At 41.5% G+C, this 17,585-nt stretch overlaps 1 protein-coding gene across 5 annotated transcripts in view; it reads left to right on the top strand.

Moving 5' to 3' along the window:
- Positions 1-17,585, top strand: part of CORIN (corin, serine peptidase) — a 247,819-nt gene that overhangs the window by 166,146 nt on the left and 64,088 nt on the right. For all 5 annotated transcript variants that reach the window (XM_039241111.1, XM_039241112.1, XM_039241113.1 and 2 more), the window contains exons 8-11: positions 832-942; positions 2,641-2,757; positions 6,893-7,000; positions 15,337-15,568. In XM_039241111.1, coding sequence (XP_039097042.1) covers positions 832-942; positions 2,641-2,757; positions 6,893-7,000; positions 15,337-15,568 — 568 coding nt within the window. The remainder of the gene's footprint in view (positions 1-831; positions 943-2,640; positions 2,758-6,892; positions 7,001-15,336; positions 15,569-17,585) is intronic.

Raw genomic sequence — 17,585 nt, 5'->3', positions numbered from 1 at the left:
GACCTTTCAGATCCATGCTCGCCCCATGAGTCTGTCAATGACAGTGGTACTCTCAATGGATACTCATAACTATTCCTCATCATCGAATCTGCTATCCACAAATCCATGCACATCTTTTAAAGGGCTATTTATATTATGGTTTTTCCATGTCTTATGGTAAGGGGTCCCATAGAATCTGCTCTCTGTGAGAAGAAACTTTACTTAATTCTCTTTTTTTTCCCCAGGAATGTATAGTTTAGGGAAGAGGTTAAATCTAGGCTGAAAAGGATCATGAAAAAATATAAATATTCTGAATTTCTCACCTGGCAGTTTTTTTCCAATATGAGTTATATATTAAGATAGCTTAATAGAAAGCCTAAGCTTAGCATCAGGAAAGATGACAGGGGATATTTGCCTTCCCAATTTGTCAGACAGATGTAGGTTACAATTCTTAGAGACATGGCAGAGTTGTCACGAATACGCCAAACCAGCTATCTACATTGTGAAATCCACATCACAGTTCTGTGTATTTTAGCTAATGTGAAACTAAAATTTTTTCACAAGGAAAGAAAACAACAACTAAACAGAACAGAAAACGGGAACAACCTATGAGTCCTGAGAAAGTTGTTACTCATCTGAAAAACAAGCAGCTCTCACCCCATAGTGATGGTGGCCAGTGGGTCACATGCGTGGGTAGGAGGTAGCATTTTAATTGCTCCAGACCCACCATAAAGTATTGAAGATATTGGAACAATTGAAACAGACCCTCTTCAGATGGAATCATGAGTCATTCAGCTCTAAGTCTTTGTCATGCCGGTTCTCTACATCCCCATGGGCTTTTGTTTCCTCCAGATTGTAATCCCACAAAGGAGCATCGCTGTGGAGATGGGCGCTGCATTGCAATAGAGTGGGTGTGTGACGGTGACCATGACTGTGTGGATAAGTCTGATGAGGCCAACTGCTGTAAGTGCCCTGAAGATTTCCATTTGCTTATTTTTCCATTTCTGCCTGTTTAGACAAATAGAGTATCTGGCACGCAAAGGGAAGATCACTGTGCTTTGGTTCTAATCTATGAAGATAAGAATTGAGCGGTGTGATGACAGTAACAGTGTCATATATCTGGCTTCCACATGTCTCTCCTCCGAACTCCAAGCTTAACTTGGCTGCTCTGGTCAGGCAGGTGTCTGTTTTCTGTCTCACTGGCCATACATCTCCTTTCTGCATCTGTAACTTTGTCAAAGAGGATGTTCTTCCCAAAGATTGGGGGACTTTTTTTCTGCAAACTCTGTATAAGTAATTAAACTTCCCTGAAGGAACTTCCAGACATGTTCTCAGGCACTGTTTGTCGGAGAACATGGAGAGGACTGCCAGAGAGAAGAAAGCCTTCAGTGTTCCTAGACTTACATAGAACACACAATAATAATTATAACCTTAGGAGCTATTGTGGTGCTGGGTGAGTAGACAGTCTTGAATAGTAGAAGCAAGATGTTAAACGAGAATAGTGTTGACCTGAAGGAGTTAATACAGTGCATTTTATGCCTGTTCAAACCAATTAAAGTTTCTATTCAATCTTTTGCTGTCTAATAAAAGTAGACAAATTGATACATATGAGATTAAATATTTAAGTTGCCTATTATTTGAAGTGAAAATGGAAATATGGGTTGCATGGATTTTTATTTTGACACAAGAAAAGTCATCTAAATTAATGAACAAATGCAATGCCCAGCTTTCCCTTTCCCTGAATCGAATTGGAGCTGAGTCCTCGTTGGTGGCCACCAGTCGAACAGAGTGGATGATATCTCGATGGATCCCTGGGAAAGCAAGGACATGGTGCTCAAGTATACCAATTCTGGTGTTGAGCCTCAGTTCAAGCATCTGGAGCTTTAATATTAGACAGTAACTCCGTGAAGGCTGAAGTTACATGAATGGGTATTTGATGCTCTAAAAGACAGTAGGGATGGCATTTAGACAACCTTCGGGAACTGGAAGGTTAGCGACCACTAGACCCTAAACATCAAACATCAGGTGTCATAAGCAATTTTGAAATAAGGTGCTTATTGTGTTCAGGGTACTCTGTGAGTTCTCTCACATCTGTCATTTCATTGGCCCATTTGGTCAGGTTGGAATAAAATGAAATGTTTGGGCTTTGAGTCAGAGAAGCTTGCCCTCACATTCCAGCACCAGCTTTTAACAGCCTTGTGACTTTGAGACAGACACTGACCTCTCTAGACTTTAGTTTACTTATTCTACAAAAGGCTGATAATATCTACTTTGCAAGTCCGTTATGAGGATTTGAGATTAGCTACATAATACTGCTAGCACAGTTACTGCCATATGCTAAGCCTTTAATAAATTGTAGCTTTTATATTCGTAATAAAACTACTATCATCAACACAATTTCTCACCCTGCCCTTAATCAAGAAAACATTAGTTTTTAGTAAGCGCTATTTAAAAAGGCAAGAGAGAGCCTCCAAAGAAAACTTTCCATTCCCAAAACACTTGGAACGAAACAAATTTTTGACACATTCATTCATTTATGCGGAACAGGGCGATAGTCAGAACAGTTTATTTCTGGGTGATGCCAGAGAAGCGGGAATCCCTTCTATGATCCGCAGACAGAAGTACAAATCAGTGCAGTGACTATTCTTCTGGCCTCCGCAGCTTGTCACAGCCAGGGTCTGGTGGAGTGCAGGAATGGACAGTGTATCCCCAGCACTTTCCAGTGTGACGGAGAGGAAGACTGCAGGGACGGCTCTGACGAGGAGAACTGTGGCGAAGGTGAGTGTGGACAGCAGCCGCACGCGTTCCTTCCACAGACCTTTCCCTGGGAAGGAAGCAAAGCGTTGGGAGTCACCTAATGCTTACATAGGATTCCCACATAAACAATTCCAGACTGCCTGGCGTGGCGTGGCTCACAGCACTGGCTGGCCAGAAATCCCTTCCTTGGGGTCAATGTAATTCTCCAGCATCTTGCATGGAACAGTCATCCCTAAGGGTACACAGTGGAGGCTGAACAGTTAAACAGCATGGGGGATTCAGTGAACTGTCTAATGGGGAAAGTCAACACGATGTTCAAGGAAAGATCAACATGGTGATCAAGGAAAAGTTGAGTCCATAGTATTCTGCTAAATTACATTAGGTTCCAGTTAGGAGGAACTGGCTTCTGAAATTAAACGTGACAGCCTCCTGGGGCACCTGGGTGCTTCAGTCAGCTAAGCATCTGACTCTTAATTTTGGCTCAGATCATGATCTCACGGTTCATGGGATTGAGCCCCATGTCAGGCTCTGTGCCAACAGCTCGGAGCCTGCTTGAGACTTTTTCCTTCTCCCTCTCAAAAGTAAATAAATAAAAACGAACAAACAAAAAATGTGATAGCCGTCTAACATAACCATGTTCAGAGAAACAGTTTCTTCTTCTTCTTCTTCTTTTTTTTTTTTTGCCCTGCAGTGTCATTTTATTTTTATTTACTTTTTATTTTGAGTTTTTATTTAAATTCTAGTTAATTAACATATAGTGTAATATCGTTTTCAGGAGTAGAATTCAGTGATCAATCACAGAGAAGCAGTTTCATGCCTCACATTACCAAGTAACATACTCAACTACACTTGAAAAGGGTCGCCAATATCTTCTGTGAAACTCGTAAAAAAAAAAAAAAAAAGTAAATCAAATAAGTTGGTTTTTAAAGTGTGTCTATTTCTGTCAGAAAAGAAGAGCCCTTGACTTAAAAATCACTACTTTTGTTTGTAAGTGACCTTGCTACTCACCAGCATAGCCTCATCATTAAGAATGTGACTGCTGGATGGTCTTATTCTCAGGGTCATGAGTTCAAGCCCCGCACTGGGCTCCATTCTGGGTGTGAAGCCTACTTAAAAAAAAAAAAATGTGGCTCTAGTTGAGTTTAGGCTGATAACTGAACTCTGTCATGTCACAGGCTGTGAACCTGTAAACTCAGAGTGATACCTACCTCAGAGGGCTGGCACATTGTGAGCACTCAATAAACATGAGCTTTTATTATTACACTTCTGTTGTGTTAAAACATGTCTAGGACTGGGTATAACACAAATTGGCTAATGAGGTTTGTCACCTGTAGCTAAATTAGTTTTGTCATAATAAATATTGATCATTAGAATAGCTGTAATGGGAATGCATTCCAGACCTAAAAGGAGGTACTTTTAATCACAGATTTAGTACCTAAAAATCAGATAAGGAGTACTTTGTTTTACCAATTTTAGCATTCAGAAGCAGATTCTTTTCTAGCTATGAGTTATTATGAGCATATCAGCCAAGCACCTCCCTTTGGATCAAATTGTTCTTTCTTTCCACATAATTCATCTGTGTTTGAGACAATTTTGGATTCTTCAGGATGCAATGGCAAGATTTATAAACTATCTCCTAACATATGTGAGCTGTAAGAAAGTCATGTGATAAAATGGACCTAAAGTAAAACTGTGTCAACTTTATATTACTTGATCTAATGAACCCAACTTAATAAATGTGTATCATGGTGCTAATATGTGGCCAACCACTGGGAATCTAGTGATAGGCAAAACAGGTCATGGGACCTTGCAGGCTCCGAGGGAAGACCGGCACAATACAAATAATTGTGCAGGTCAGTGTCTACCCATGGAGTGACATCGGCCAGGAGGGAAAATTCAGGGACTTCCGTGCCGTAGATGAGATGCATGTGCTGGGACAGGGCCTCAGGGAAGTTTCCCTGAGGAAGAGACGTTGGAGCTAAGATCTGAGGAAGGAGTGGAGTCGACTTGATGAGCGCAAGTGGGAAAAAGCACTCTGGACACAAGGATCTGCTTGTCCAAAGGTCCCAGGGAGGAAAGGAGCAAGTCATATACGTAGGGAACCAGGAGAAGGCCACTCTGATTAGAGCCAGAAGTGAAGGGGAGGGTGCTACGTCAGAATACTGTCACCAGCATCACAGGCTGGCTCTGCTAGGAAGACGAGGGAGGGAGGGAAGCAGAAGCCACCCCTACTGAAGATTCAGGCCTCCACAGCCCTCCAGCTCTGCTCTTAGCCCTGCTGTCTAGTCTCTCTGAAGCTCCAGTGATACTAACCTGTGCCCCCCCACCCCGCCCCACTCCAGCATTTGTGTACTCTGCTGTCTGCTTGGGAAACCCATTCTACCTTCTTTTTTAAATTTATTTTTTTATTTTTTAATGTTTATTTTTGAGAGAGGGAAAGAGACAGAGTGCGAGTAGGGGAGAGGTGGAAAGAGAGAGGGCGACACAGAATCCAAAGCAGGCTGGAGGCTCTGAGTTGTCAGCCACAGAACCCAACGCAGGGCTTGAACTCCTGAGCTGTGAGATCATGACCTGAGCCAAAGCTGGACACTTAACCGACCAAGCAACCCAGATGCCCCAACCCATTCTACCTTCTTATGCCAACTTAACTCACCTGCCTTAAAAACCCCTTTGAGAAGCTTTCCCCTTATTGTTACTGCCTTCCACTTACCTTCAGCAGCACGGTGATCACACAGCCTTATAAGGTTCTGTTCATGGCCATAGCCCTGGTTGGAGTGCAAGCCATTTCACTTCTTTTACCTTTTAATGCCTCATGCCTCACCTGTCACATAAGCTTGTCACATAGCGGATGCTCAATACCAGCTGAAATCATGAATGCAGGTTGTCTTACTAAAATTTTTTAGAGACTGGGGCACCTAGGTGGCTCAGTCGGTTAGGCATCCAACTTCAGCTCAGGTCATGATCTCATGGTTTGTGGGTTCGAGCCCTGCGTTGGGCTCTGTGCTGACGGCTCAGAGCCTGTTTCAGATTCTGTGTCTCCCTCTGTCTCTGCCCCTCCCCACTCATTCTCTGTCTCTCAAAACTGAATAAATGCTAAAAAAAAATTTTTTTTTAATCCTTTAAGAGACAAAATGCATGGATATTCTCCTGGCTTACCTTGAAAAAAATGGTTTGCCCCTGATGATAGTAAAAAAATAAAAAAAAGAATGGCATCTCTTTTCTTCAAGGCTATGATATATACTGTTGCACATTAATGGGAAGGAAAGAGTCCAGTATAATAAACATTGTGTGAGAATTATAGATAAGAAGTATGTTATGTATACTTATACATACTGTTATTTAGACTTAAAAATGTCTTGCAAGATTTTCTAGATTCCAGAGGACATGTCTGAAAATAACTGACTATAATGAGCAAGAGCTAGAAAGAGAATGGGCAGTAATTTATTACCTTATCCACTTAACCTACAAATGACCAGGAAACCAATGGGAAAAGCAGTTTCCTTTCTACAAACCGTAAGGAAAAGCCATTAGGCTGATGTTACTGCTTTCACTCATTTGGAAACAAGAAACCCGATTCTCAGGTCATCATAGCTAGGCCAGTGATACCTTCCAAGGACAGACAGAAAATGTAGATAGCAGCTGCATATGATTTGCACCATGATAAAGTATCCTTATTGTATTGGTGTTGATGCCTTACTTATTTTTAGGGAAAGGATTTTCCTTACAGGGAAGAATAATAGAGTTGGGTGCAAATGAGTCCTTAAAATAAGATCACTTGATATTCAAAATTCCAAGATCATTATGTTGGCCTTTCTCTCCAACCACTTAAATTTTATGCTGTAATCAAGTTTATTCACCCATGTAAACATAAAACCCCCCATTAAAAGCCGCAATCACCTGTTTGGTAGGCTAGGTTGCCTCTATTTCTTCATTCCTACAGAATCCTTTTCGGAATAACGATGTTGTCTTTAGTTGCCAGGAAAATTAATCCAGAAAGTTACATATTTAACATGGGTGCAGTATTTTTGGAGAAATTGGAAGGGAAGGGAATTAAAGTTGTGTCCACTTTACTCCACCAGACATTCTTGATACCTTCGTTCCCAGTGTAAGGAATTTACAGATGATGAAAGCAAATGTGCCTTTCCCCCCACTGTAGGTCAGACTCCGTGTCAAGAAGGCGACCAAAGGTGTGTCTACAATTCCTGCCTTGATTCATGTGGCGGTAGCTCCCTTTGTGACCCGAACAACAGTCTAAATAACTGTAGTAAGTACAGCGGCTGACAAACGCAATCACCTTATCAGGATGTATATTTGGCTTTTTCCTTTTGAATTGACATTAGAATGTTGAAATCTCTGGAACCCCTCCAAATCTGTGTGTGTGTGTGTGTGTGTGTGTGTGTGTGTACATATATATGCTATTTCTTTTCTCCTTTTTTAAAGGTTGTGTGTGGTAGCAGAAAAAGAAACAAAATGGTCTCAGTTAACCGAAATCAGAAACAAATGTGTCATTGTGAACAGCCTATAAATCCACCTTGCTTAACATCATTACCATTATTTTCGATTCAACATCAGCTCCTATATGTTACTTTCTTGGCTCCATCTATGGGCAGATGCTATCTTTCTTCTGTCTGAAAGCACAGCTTCAAAAATAGAAACTTTATCCAAGAAGGGAATACGAAGGTCATCTAGACAGCCACATACAACCGTGGCAGGTCTGTTCTCCTAATAAAATGTATTCTCACCTTTCCGGGAACTTTGCTGGCCTGGGATGATCTTGAGGCTGTTATGTAAATTTGCTTTGGTGACAAATGGTGTAAACAGGTGGCTTTCTCTAAAGTAGCTCTCAGGAGAGGGAAATCCTGGGGGAGAGAGATTGGGCAGGGATCGCAGACGGCTGTATAGACTCTCGTGGGAAATGGAAAAATGAATCAAAAAACCCTGAAAGACTCTGATTTCTAGTTATGACTTCTTTTCTGTGGCTCCACTTTCCTATTTTGCTCACTTCTTTCACTTTTTATAATGAATTTGTGGCCTCAGCTTCAGCTTGGGGCTTGAGGTTTAGAAGCAGGTCTGTCAGCTTTTCGTTTGCAAGAAAGTATAAAGGTCATCTCCCAGATGAAAGGCCAAAGGGTTCAGGTTCTAGTTTTACCCAGTGACCTTTCTGCGTCACTATAGGGCTTATAGGGGCTGCTCCTGTAACCACAGGAGTGTGAGGGAGGCAGCCAGTGAAAAACCCAGACTGAGGAGTTTTTGTTTATTTTCATGAGCACTTAATAACTCTTTAGGGAAGAGGACAATCCCCAGACCTTTTCCATTTCCATATGAGAGAACAGTTGAGATAGATATAAATCTAACCATTACGACATACTGACATTTTACTCACCCTAAACTGATGTAAGTAAGTGTGTGTACATATCGCATGTATGTATCTGTATCTGTATGTTCTGGGTCCATTGTTTCACTTTGCTTTATCTCCCATTCTGCTCTGGAAGGTTTTCAGAATTATTTCTTTACTATACCTTGAACTTGGCATAAGTAATTTTAAACAGTGACAGTGTCATCTCCAGGATATGTGTTTATTATTAGTTTTGGGGGTTGTCAACATGGAATGGCACTTAGTGTTAGATTCAAAAAACGTTGAAAGGGCAGTGTTAGCCTGTGTCGAATTTGGGTGGGGAGGAATTGACCGTATATTGTCCCACTTTCTCCATTTTTGAAATATGTGAGAATATAAAACTTTAAAATGTGTTACACCTGTCAAAAAGGGAAGTGGAAAGAAGGGCACTAGAGAACTCTGGCTCATGGCCAACTGGTATTTATAGCGTGCAGACAATGTTCCAGGCTCTGGGATGGGCACCAGGCACTTTAATGGTGAAGAAGGGAGACACGATTTCTGCCTTCCTGGAGGTAACTTTTTGGTATGGGAGATCATAGTGCCATCTTTCCACTCATGTATACTATTTTAGTTTTCTCTTTATGTTCTTTTTAAAATGTTTATTTCTTTATTTTGAGTGCAGGAGAGGGGCAGAGAAAGAGGGGGGGAGAGAGAATCCCAAGCAGGCTCCATGCTGTTAGTGCAGAGCCTCATGTGGGACTTGATCCCATGAACTGTGAGATCATGACCTGAGTGAAAATCAAGAGTCAGAGGCTTAGCTCACTGATCCACCCAGGCGGCCCTCTCTTTATATTCCTTAAATACACTCAAACAATGTTCCTAGCTTTCACTGTCTCATTAGCTTCCACATTCACCACAAATGTTCTTGCCAGGTTCTTCCCATATGTATTCAGCAGACATTTGATCATCCCATCTTCTGAGTTCCGGGCTCTGGGCTAGGCATTGGTCCCTCACTCCTTCTCTGTTATTAAAAATAGTGTATATCTCTAACTTCCAGTTGTGAGTAAAGACTTTTTTCCCTCATTTTTCCAAGAGCTCCATGATGGTATGTCTATAAAGTTGGTCAAGGAGCATCTTCTCTCAGAAAACATCATGCACTTGAAAATGTGATTAATTATTTGAAGATCTTTACCGTTAGAAAGACTATCATTACCTAGATTCAGAGGCATAACTACATAGCCCTGTCTTTCTCTGGCTCCATACTAATGGAAATGTGAGTTTGAAGAATGTGGATATTCTGTCTGATGAAGTCAGCCTAGTCCCGGAGTTGCTGGGATTCTAGTTCTTGAAGACACTTGTTCTTACTATCCCATAAAATATTATATAACTTACTAATGGTCCCTGAAGACACACTAACCAGGACCCAGACATCAGTATTTCTTAAATTTCCAGGTGATTCCAGTAGACAGCCAAGGTTGAGAATGATACATTAGCAGTTTGTTCATTGCTAGGCTGCAAGGGTAGGGACATCCCTGAATTTAAAAAAATGTCTTCATAGTTTTTAAAGTTTTCAGTGAAGTCCATGGCTTATCTCAGACTCCCTGATATACCTACCTACAGTTAAAAAAAAAAAAGACTACAAACCACATCTCTGATGATATGGTTTACTGAGAAGATTGAAGTTTCACAGTATTCCCACAGCCATGTACAATCCAGAATATTTAACATATTTATGCCTTCCTGGGAGGCAAAGTACAGACACATTCTTGCCTTAGATGTTAGGAGCAGGAATGTTATTTCCCCTCATGCTGGTGTGGGGGGCTAATCCTTACTTCCACCTGGCTATATGCAATCCCAACAGCTGGGGAACCCTGTGGAAAGAGCAGCTCCTGGGCATATGTCCTCCCCCTCCTCTCTGTGTCGATGGGCGCCATAGCTGTACGAAGCCAAGTAGGACTGTCATACTCCGGGAACTCTCAAGTTCCTAGAGTGTTCCGTCAACTGTTACTGCTACATGTTGACTCATGATTTTTTTCCCTCCAATGCTGAGGAAGCAACAGACAGCTTTGTTCTTTGTCTAACTTCCAACTGACCCCCCAATTTACTGAGATCTCCTTGCAGTCTCTAGTTGGAAGGAACAGATTGTCTAGAGGTGCAGTAAGGAAGCCAGACAGTGTAATGGTTAAGGACTTCAGTCCTTGAGAACAAATCATAGATGAGAGGAATGTTCTCTTTCTAAAAGGATTCTCAGCTAATGAGTGAAAAATAAATGATTGAATTAGAATGTTACCATTTAGGTGCACTGATTGGTTACCATTTGGTAACCAGTTGTTACCGTTTGGTAACATTAATCAGTGAATTAATGGGTCAAGGCACTGAACATCTACAGCTGCTGACATCACCAAAGGAGAGAAATCGGTTATACTTCGGCTTCTGATGAAAGAACACCATAGCATCTGTAGTCTTACCTGAGGGAGGAAGCTTCATCAACCCTCTGGATTCAGCTGCCAGTGTTCGGGAAATAGGAATGACAGGGGAATATATTTACTCACCAGGAATGAGTGGTCAGCAAATTTCAAACTCTGGCACACTCTACAGTCCAAATCTCTGGGTTCCTCAGTAGTTAAACTTCAATTAATAATAAAAGGATGGGGCATCTGGGAGGCTCAATCAACTAAGCATCTGACTCTCTTTAATTTTTTTATGTTTATTTATTTATTTATTTACTGAGAGAGAGAGTATGAGCTGGGAGGAGCAGAGAGAAAGGGGGACAGAGGGTCTGAAGTGTGCTCTGTGCTGACAGCAGAGAGCGTGATGTGAGGCTCAAACTCCCGGACCACGAGATCATGACCTGAGCCAAAGTCGGTCAGTTAGCCGACTGAGCCACCCAGGTGCCCCCAAAGTGTCTGGATCTTGATTGAAGCTCAGGTCGTGATCTCAAAGTTGTGATCGCGTCCTGTGCTGAGCATGGAGCCTGCTTGAGATTCTCTCTGTCTCTCTCTATCTCTCTTTCTCTCCTTTCTCTGTGCCTCCCCTGCTCACCAGTGCATACCCTCCCTTCTCTCAAAATAAAAAATTTTTAAGAAAAATTAAGGGATGGAGGAGAAGACAAAACAAGTTTTAAAAAATGGGCAAGGCTTAACTCTAGTATTTAGGGTGCAGTGCACACTTACACACTGTAAGAAGAGTAAGGATGTGGTGACTGTGAACTCAGTAGCTACTCTGTGGAGAAAGGAGAAGGTTGATAGAAGATAGGGTATATGGAGGTCGTCTGGGATGTCTGGCAAAGTTCAATTTCTTGATCTGGGTGGTAGGTACAGGGATGTTCACCCCATAAAACTCATCAAGCTATTAAAAATATTGATAAAAAATACAGAGTTTGAGGCAAAGATGAATCTTATAATATTGTATATACCAGTGCATGTTGAAAACAACATTTTCCTTATGTAAGTGACATGATTTCCACGGGCCCCTGGGTGGCTCAGTCTGTTAATCGTCTGACTTCACTCAAGTCATGATCTTGCAGTTTGTGAGTCTGAGCCCTGCGTCAGGCCCTGTGCTGATAGCTCATAACCTGGAATCCGCTTCAGATTCTGGGTCTGCCCCTCCCATGCTCCTGCTCTGTCTCTCTCTCTCAAAAATAAACATTAAAAAAATTCATGATTTCCAGTGGCTTCAGAGTATTTCATCCCTTCAAGGACGTAACATCATTAACAATTCCATCTTTAGGTTGAATTGAACAAACCTATTTTCAGACTTTGAAAAGTGGGATATCATTAAGACTCCATTAGGATATTTATTAAATATAAATATTTATTATATTTTTTCAACAGATATTTATTAAACCTCATCTGTGTTCAGGACAATGTACTGATAAGCACGGCATCAAACTTGGATTAAAAACAGTTCTGCAGGATTTAAACATCCTCATGTTTGTAACACGACTGCCCTCTAGTGGCTGTCATAAATCAAGCTAGTGAGTGAGTCATTGTTTTAAGATAAAAAAGCTTATTGATACTGTAAATCATAGAACTTGAGAGTTTATATTGCTTAGCACTCTATGAAGAATTCCTTAACAAGATTCAGTCGCCCTTACCACATTCAGTAGAGATCTCCAGAATAATATATGATTACAACTCCATCCTTTTATCTTTCTTGGCTCTGAAACGCTGAAAGCTTATATCTCATCTCAAATCATTAATGTGGTAGTTTCCACATATTAAAGAGAAAAAACTATCCATGTGATAGGTCTACTAATCATCTAAATAAAGCATGCCAATAAAACGTTAAAACTTGATAGGGTGGAGAGGAAGAGATAGAAAGGAAAGGCATATACAAGAAGGGAAAGGACTGCATCAAAAATCTGTGTACGTCATCCCATTTTTGTAAAAAATATATTAAAGAAATTAGGGAAAAATTTGGTTAGAGCTGTATCTACTGACTTATAAGACAGTCATGATGAATAATTAAGAACAAAAGCAAATTGAGGAATCGTAGGAATGGTGGGTTCTACTCTGGCAGAAGCAAGCAAGCAACCTCTTTCTATGTGTGTAAACGCTTCTATGTAAATGCGTGTATGTAAATGCCTGTATGCAAATGCTTGTATGTAAATACATGTATGCAAATACTTGTATGTAAATGCATGTATGCAAATGCTTGTATGTAAATGCCTGTCTGAGCCAGTGAAAGGCATGGAAGGATTCAGACTCAGTCTGTTGTCTGTGAGGGTCAGTGAGAAAGGAGGGCAGGGAGTCCATGAACTTTTTTTACACATCTTGCATTGTTTTTATTGTTATGAAGAACATGCATTTTTTGTAATATGAAATCCAAATATTTAAATGTTATTCTTCTTTCACAAATCAATGGACATGATACACTGAGCCAGCCCCACACTCCTGTGCGTCTTTTCTCTCCACCCTGTATTCATCCTCAAGATTATGTTGGGACACCTGGGTGGCTCAGTCGGTTAAGCGTCCGACCTCAGCTCAGGTCATGATCTCACGGTTTGTGTGTTCGAGCCCCGCATCAGGCTCTGTGCTGACAGCTAGCTCAGCGCCTGGAGCCTGTTTCGGGTTCTGTGTCTCCCTCTCTCTCTGACCCTCCCCTGTTCACACTGTCTCTATTTCTCTCTCAAAAATAAATAAGACATTAAAAAAAAAGGTTATGTCAACTTTGCAATGTTACTTTTTTTTCCAGTAAACAGAGCCTAATTACACTTTGTCCAGAAGGCTTTTTTTTAAGTTTATGTATTTTGCAAGAGAAATTGAGAGAGAGAGAGAGAGTGCACGTGTACGAGCGGGAGAGGGCCAGAGAGAGAGAGGGAGAAACCCAAACTGGTGCAGCGCCCGATGTGGGGCTTGATCATGACTTGACCCAAAATCAAGAGTGAGAGGCTCAACCGACCGAGCCACCCAGGCGCCCCTGTCAGGAAGGCTTTTCATCAGACACCTTATCAATGTAATTTCCTCGAAGCCCTCAGATGCTTTAAAATGAGAAGTGGTCCCAGAGTGATGTTAATATTTCACCCCAGTCTTCATTACCAATCTATCTGCATGCATGCCACCTCTTGGTCAAATAATTAACTTAATTGAATAATGACTCTTGATAAGGCCCAGAGTCTTTGGTGGGCCTGGGCTGATTCACCAACACACTTGCTTGGTTGCCTCCCACCTCCCGGGAGTGTGACACGACTCCTGCAAACAGAGAGAGGAAACAGGGAGACTTCCTACCGCAGTTCCCTAAGTTCCATTGTCCTGGAAAGGTTTCCTGTGCTGTTATCGTCTGCCTGGTCCCTCTGGCCTCTTAGTATTTTTTAACACTGCTGTCCTATCCTCATGTTATACAACAGCTACCAGAAAATGTGTCTTTCTTCCTATAAAAATTGCAGAGTGCTTTAATGGCAGGGACTGTCTTTTTTGTGATTTTTGCATTTTAAGTGCCCAGGAGGGTTCCCAACACTGTCCTTGCCCCCCAATTTTTTCCTTCCTCCATTCTGGCGCTGTGCTAGGTACAGACTTTGAGATCAAGAAATAAAGTCTCATTTCTCAAAAATCTCTAACTTACGTGGGGGACACAAGTAAGTAAAGAATCCAGTAGAGGACAATGAGTGTGTGGTAGGAACATGCCTAAGGTGATGTGGTGCTCAGCACCTACTGGGAGTGGGAGGGGGAGAGTGGTTGGCTGGGAAGGCTACCCAGAAGAGGTGAGCATGGTGAGGCCTTCAGGCCAAGGAGGAGCTCGCCTGGTGGAGAAGATGGGAAAGGATCATTCCAGGCAGCAGGTGTTGTATACACCTGGCAGCTAGAACCGTGACTGCATTTAAGGGGTGATTACAAGTATGTCAGGGAAAGATGAGAGAAGAGCTAACCGGGCCCACAGACGCATGTAATTCTTAACATATTTGTTGTCACTGAAGAAATTCCGCTGACGAAACAGTCTTTGGTGGTGAGTCTGGAAAGTTAGGCTGTGGTTGGAGTCTGAGACAGTCTTGGATGCCAAGCTGAAGGGTTAGTATTTTGTCTCCTACCCATGGGTAGCTAATGAGAGCTCAGCCCTCTCTTGTCTTGAAATATTGTAGCCTTATGTTTAAATCGACTGATCAACAATCAAAATGTATAGAAAGAAATAACCGAACTTTATTTAACCAAATTCATTGATTTTTTTAAATGGCTGTGAAAATGAGGGGATATATTCATTAAGAACTAATAAATGATTGGGGTGCTGGGTGGTTCAGTTGGTTAAGCATCCAGCTCTTGACCTCAGCTCAGGTCTTGATCTCACAGATCTCAGCTCAGGTTTTGAATCTCAGGGTCATAAGTTCAAGCCCCACATCGGGCTCTGCACTGGTCATGAAGTCTACTTAAAAACAAAATAAAAAAAAAAGAAGTAATAAATAAATCAGAAGACAAAATGGGTAAAAGGAAATACAAAGGAGAGTCACCTTCAGATAGATTGAGCCAAGGGAAAAATGAAAAAAGACTTTCTATAACATAAAAAATGATTCTTGGTTTGGTAGTTCTTTAACCAAATTATTTACCTTTTGATGGAAGTTATATACTGCTTGCATTCCAGTCTTTGTTTTTTTTTAAAGAAGATAAGATAGATTTCAATTTTGTAAGAAATTGTTTTGCATATGAAATTTACTATAGATAGATAGATGATAGATAGATAGATAGATAGATAGATAGACAGATAGATAGATAGAGATAGAGATTTAGATGTAGACATAGATATATACCTGTATGTGTGTTTTGTTTTCTTGTTAGGTCAATGTGAACCAATCACGTTGGAACTCTGCATGAATTTACCCTACAACCATACAAATTATCCAAATTACCTTGGCCACAGGACTCAAAAGGAAGCATCCATCAGTTGGGAGTCCTCTCTTTTCCCTGCACTGGTTCAAACCAACTGTTACAAATACCTCATGTTCTTTGCTTGCACCATTTTGGTACCAAAGTGTGACGTGAACACAAGCCAGCGTATCCCACCTTGCAGGTAACCCAAGGGGTCTCCCCCAAGCACCCTCACTTCCCCTCAGGGAGAACCAAGTGGGCAGAGACTGAGTCTGAATTTAGACAAAGTCCATATGGCTAAGGAGCTCCATATTTAACAAATTATGTATTTAAATGGTAAAGAAATAAGAATTCGAAAATTAATATTTGAATTAATTACTGAAGTACCACATGAGGGAGGCATGAACTACCTTTGATAATAGTTCACATACATTAATCCAATAAAATCATCCACATTTCATTTTGGTGGGTCAAGAAGTGTTCTGCAATGTGAGTTAACAGAAGATGGAGTGTATCTGCCTTTTTCTCTGGCAACATGGATGTGTTTAAAATGCTGCCTCCTCACGTGCACCCCAATGTTCACAGCAGCGCTTTCACCAATAGCCAAATCATGGAAAGCGCCCAAATGTCCATCAACTGATGAATGGATAAAGAAGATGTGGTTTATCTATACAATGGAATACTACTTGGCAATGAGAAGGAATGAAATCTTGCCATTTGCAACAAAGTGGATGGAACTCGAGGGTATTATGCTGAGTGAAATAAGTCAGTCAGAGAAAGACAGATAATCATGTTTTCACTCATATGTGGAACTTGAGAACTTAACAGAAGACCATGCAGAAAGGGAAGGGGAAAAAATAGTTTCAAACAGAGAAGGAGGCAAACCCATAAGAGACTCTTAAATACAGGGAACAAACTGAGGGTTGGTGGAGGGAGAGGGGGCAGGGGAGAGGGGAAACTGGGGTGATGGGCATGGAGGAGGGCACTTGTTGGGATGAGCACTGGGTGCTGTATGTAAGCAATGAATCAAGGGAATTTAACCCTGAAACCAAGAGCACAGTATATATACTGTATGTTAGCCAACTTGACAATAAATTATATTAAAATTTAAATAAAATGCTGCCTCCAGATAGCACTCAAAAGTTAGAGACAAAGGGGCACCTGAGTGGCACAGTCGGTTGAATGTGAGACTTTGACTCAACGATTCGTGAGTTCAAGCCCCACATCAGGCTCACTGCTGTCAGCGCAGAGCCTGCTTCGGATCCTCTGTTCTTCTCTCTCTGTTCTTCCCCTGCTTGCGCTCTCTCAAAAATAACTAAACGTTTAAAAAAAAAAGTTAGGGACATTACATAAGGTATGGCCTGATGGTTGGCCAGGCTACCTGTTTGGATGAAGTAAGGGGCAGAATTTCAAGCCTGCAGTTTAGATTTAGAATGAGCGATGTCCTACTTCAGGGTAAGAGCACTACTCCTGAGTCCACTGTCTGGTCCACGTGCTGGTGATCCCTCCCTGCCTAATGGCCTGGGACAGATTCTTCTGTCTCCCCCAGTGCCGGGTCTTCTACTTCTGTCTGTGAAATCAAGAGAGTAAGGGTTGTTGGGAGAGTAAGTGAATGTGCATAAACGTGAAGCCTTCTGACTGGTGGCTGGGAGTGAACATCAGCTCTGATGGTGGGAGAGGAACACTACTGTCTAGTGGCAGTTGGTGTCTGTCCTGTGCCGTGTGTTGCGGTGTAGTCATAGACGGTGCCGTTAACAAGAGGTGGTCACGGAGGTGGGCTGCTGCATTCTCCACCCTGTTTTCCATCAAGGGGTGAATATATAGACATGCTTGTCCGAATGTGAGCACTAACTATGGACACCCTATGTTGGGATCAGAAGTCACTTAGAGCTTTAAGAAAAAGCAGTAATATCAATACAGTGGACAGATGGGAAAAACAATAAATTAAATACCCAATATCTAATGGATGACAAGGAGGAGGCATTTATAGAGGACAGGAAACAATAAAATTTCAAAATGAGTTGGGGAACTAATAAATTAACTGAACAGAGTCAAAGTTAATGTTGCCTTGTGCATACATATTTCTGAAAACTTCTGGAAAATGCTTTTTAAAGTATCCCTAATAAAACATCTACCCATTTTATGTGAAAAACTTACTTCTCAATTTTATTCGACTTTTGCTAAGCAAGGTCAAGGATAGTGCATAATCACTTCTGATA

This window comes from Hyaena hyaena, unplaced genomic scaffold, assembly GCF_003009895.1.
Source record: "Hyaena hyaena isolate Hyena2069 unplaced genomic scaffold, ASM300989v1 scaffold_187, whole genome shotgun sequence".
Classification (NCBI taxonomy): domain Eukaryota; kingdom Metazoa; phylum Chordata; class Mammalia; order Carnivora; family Hyaenidae; genus Hyaena; species Hyaena hyaena.
The sequence above is the reverse complement of the archived record's forward strand: the minus strand, read 5'-3'. Positions and strand labels throughout refer to the sequence as shown.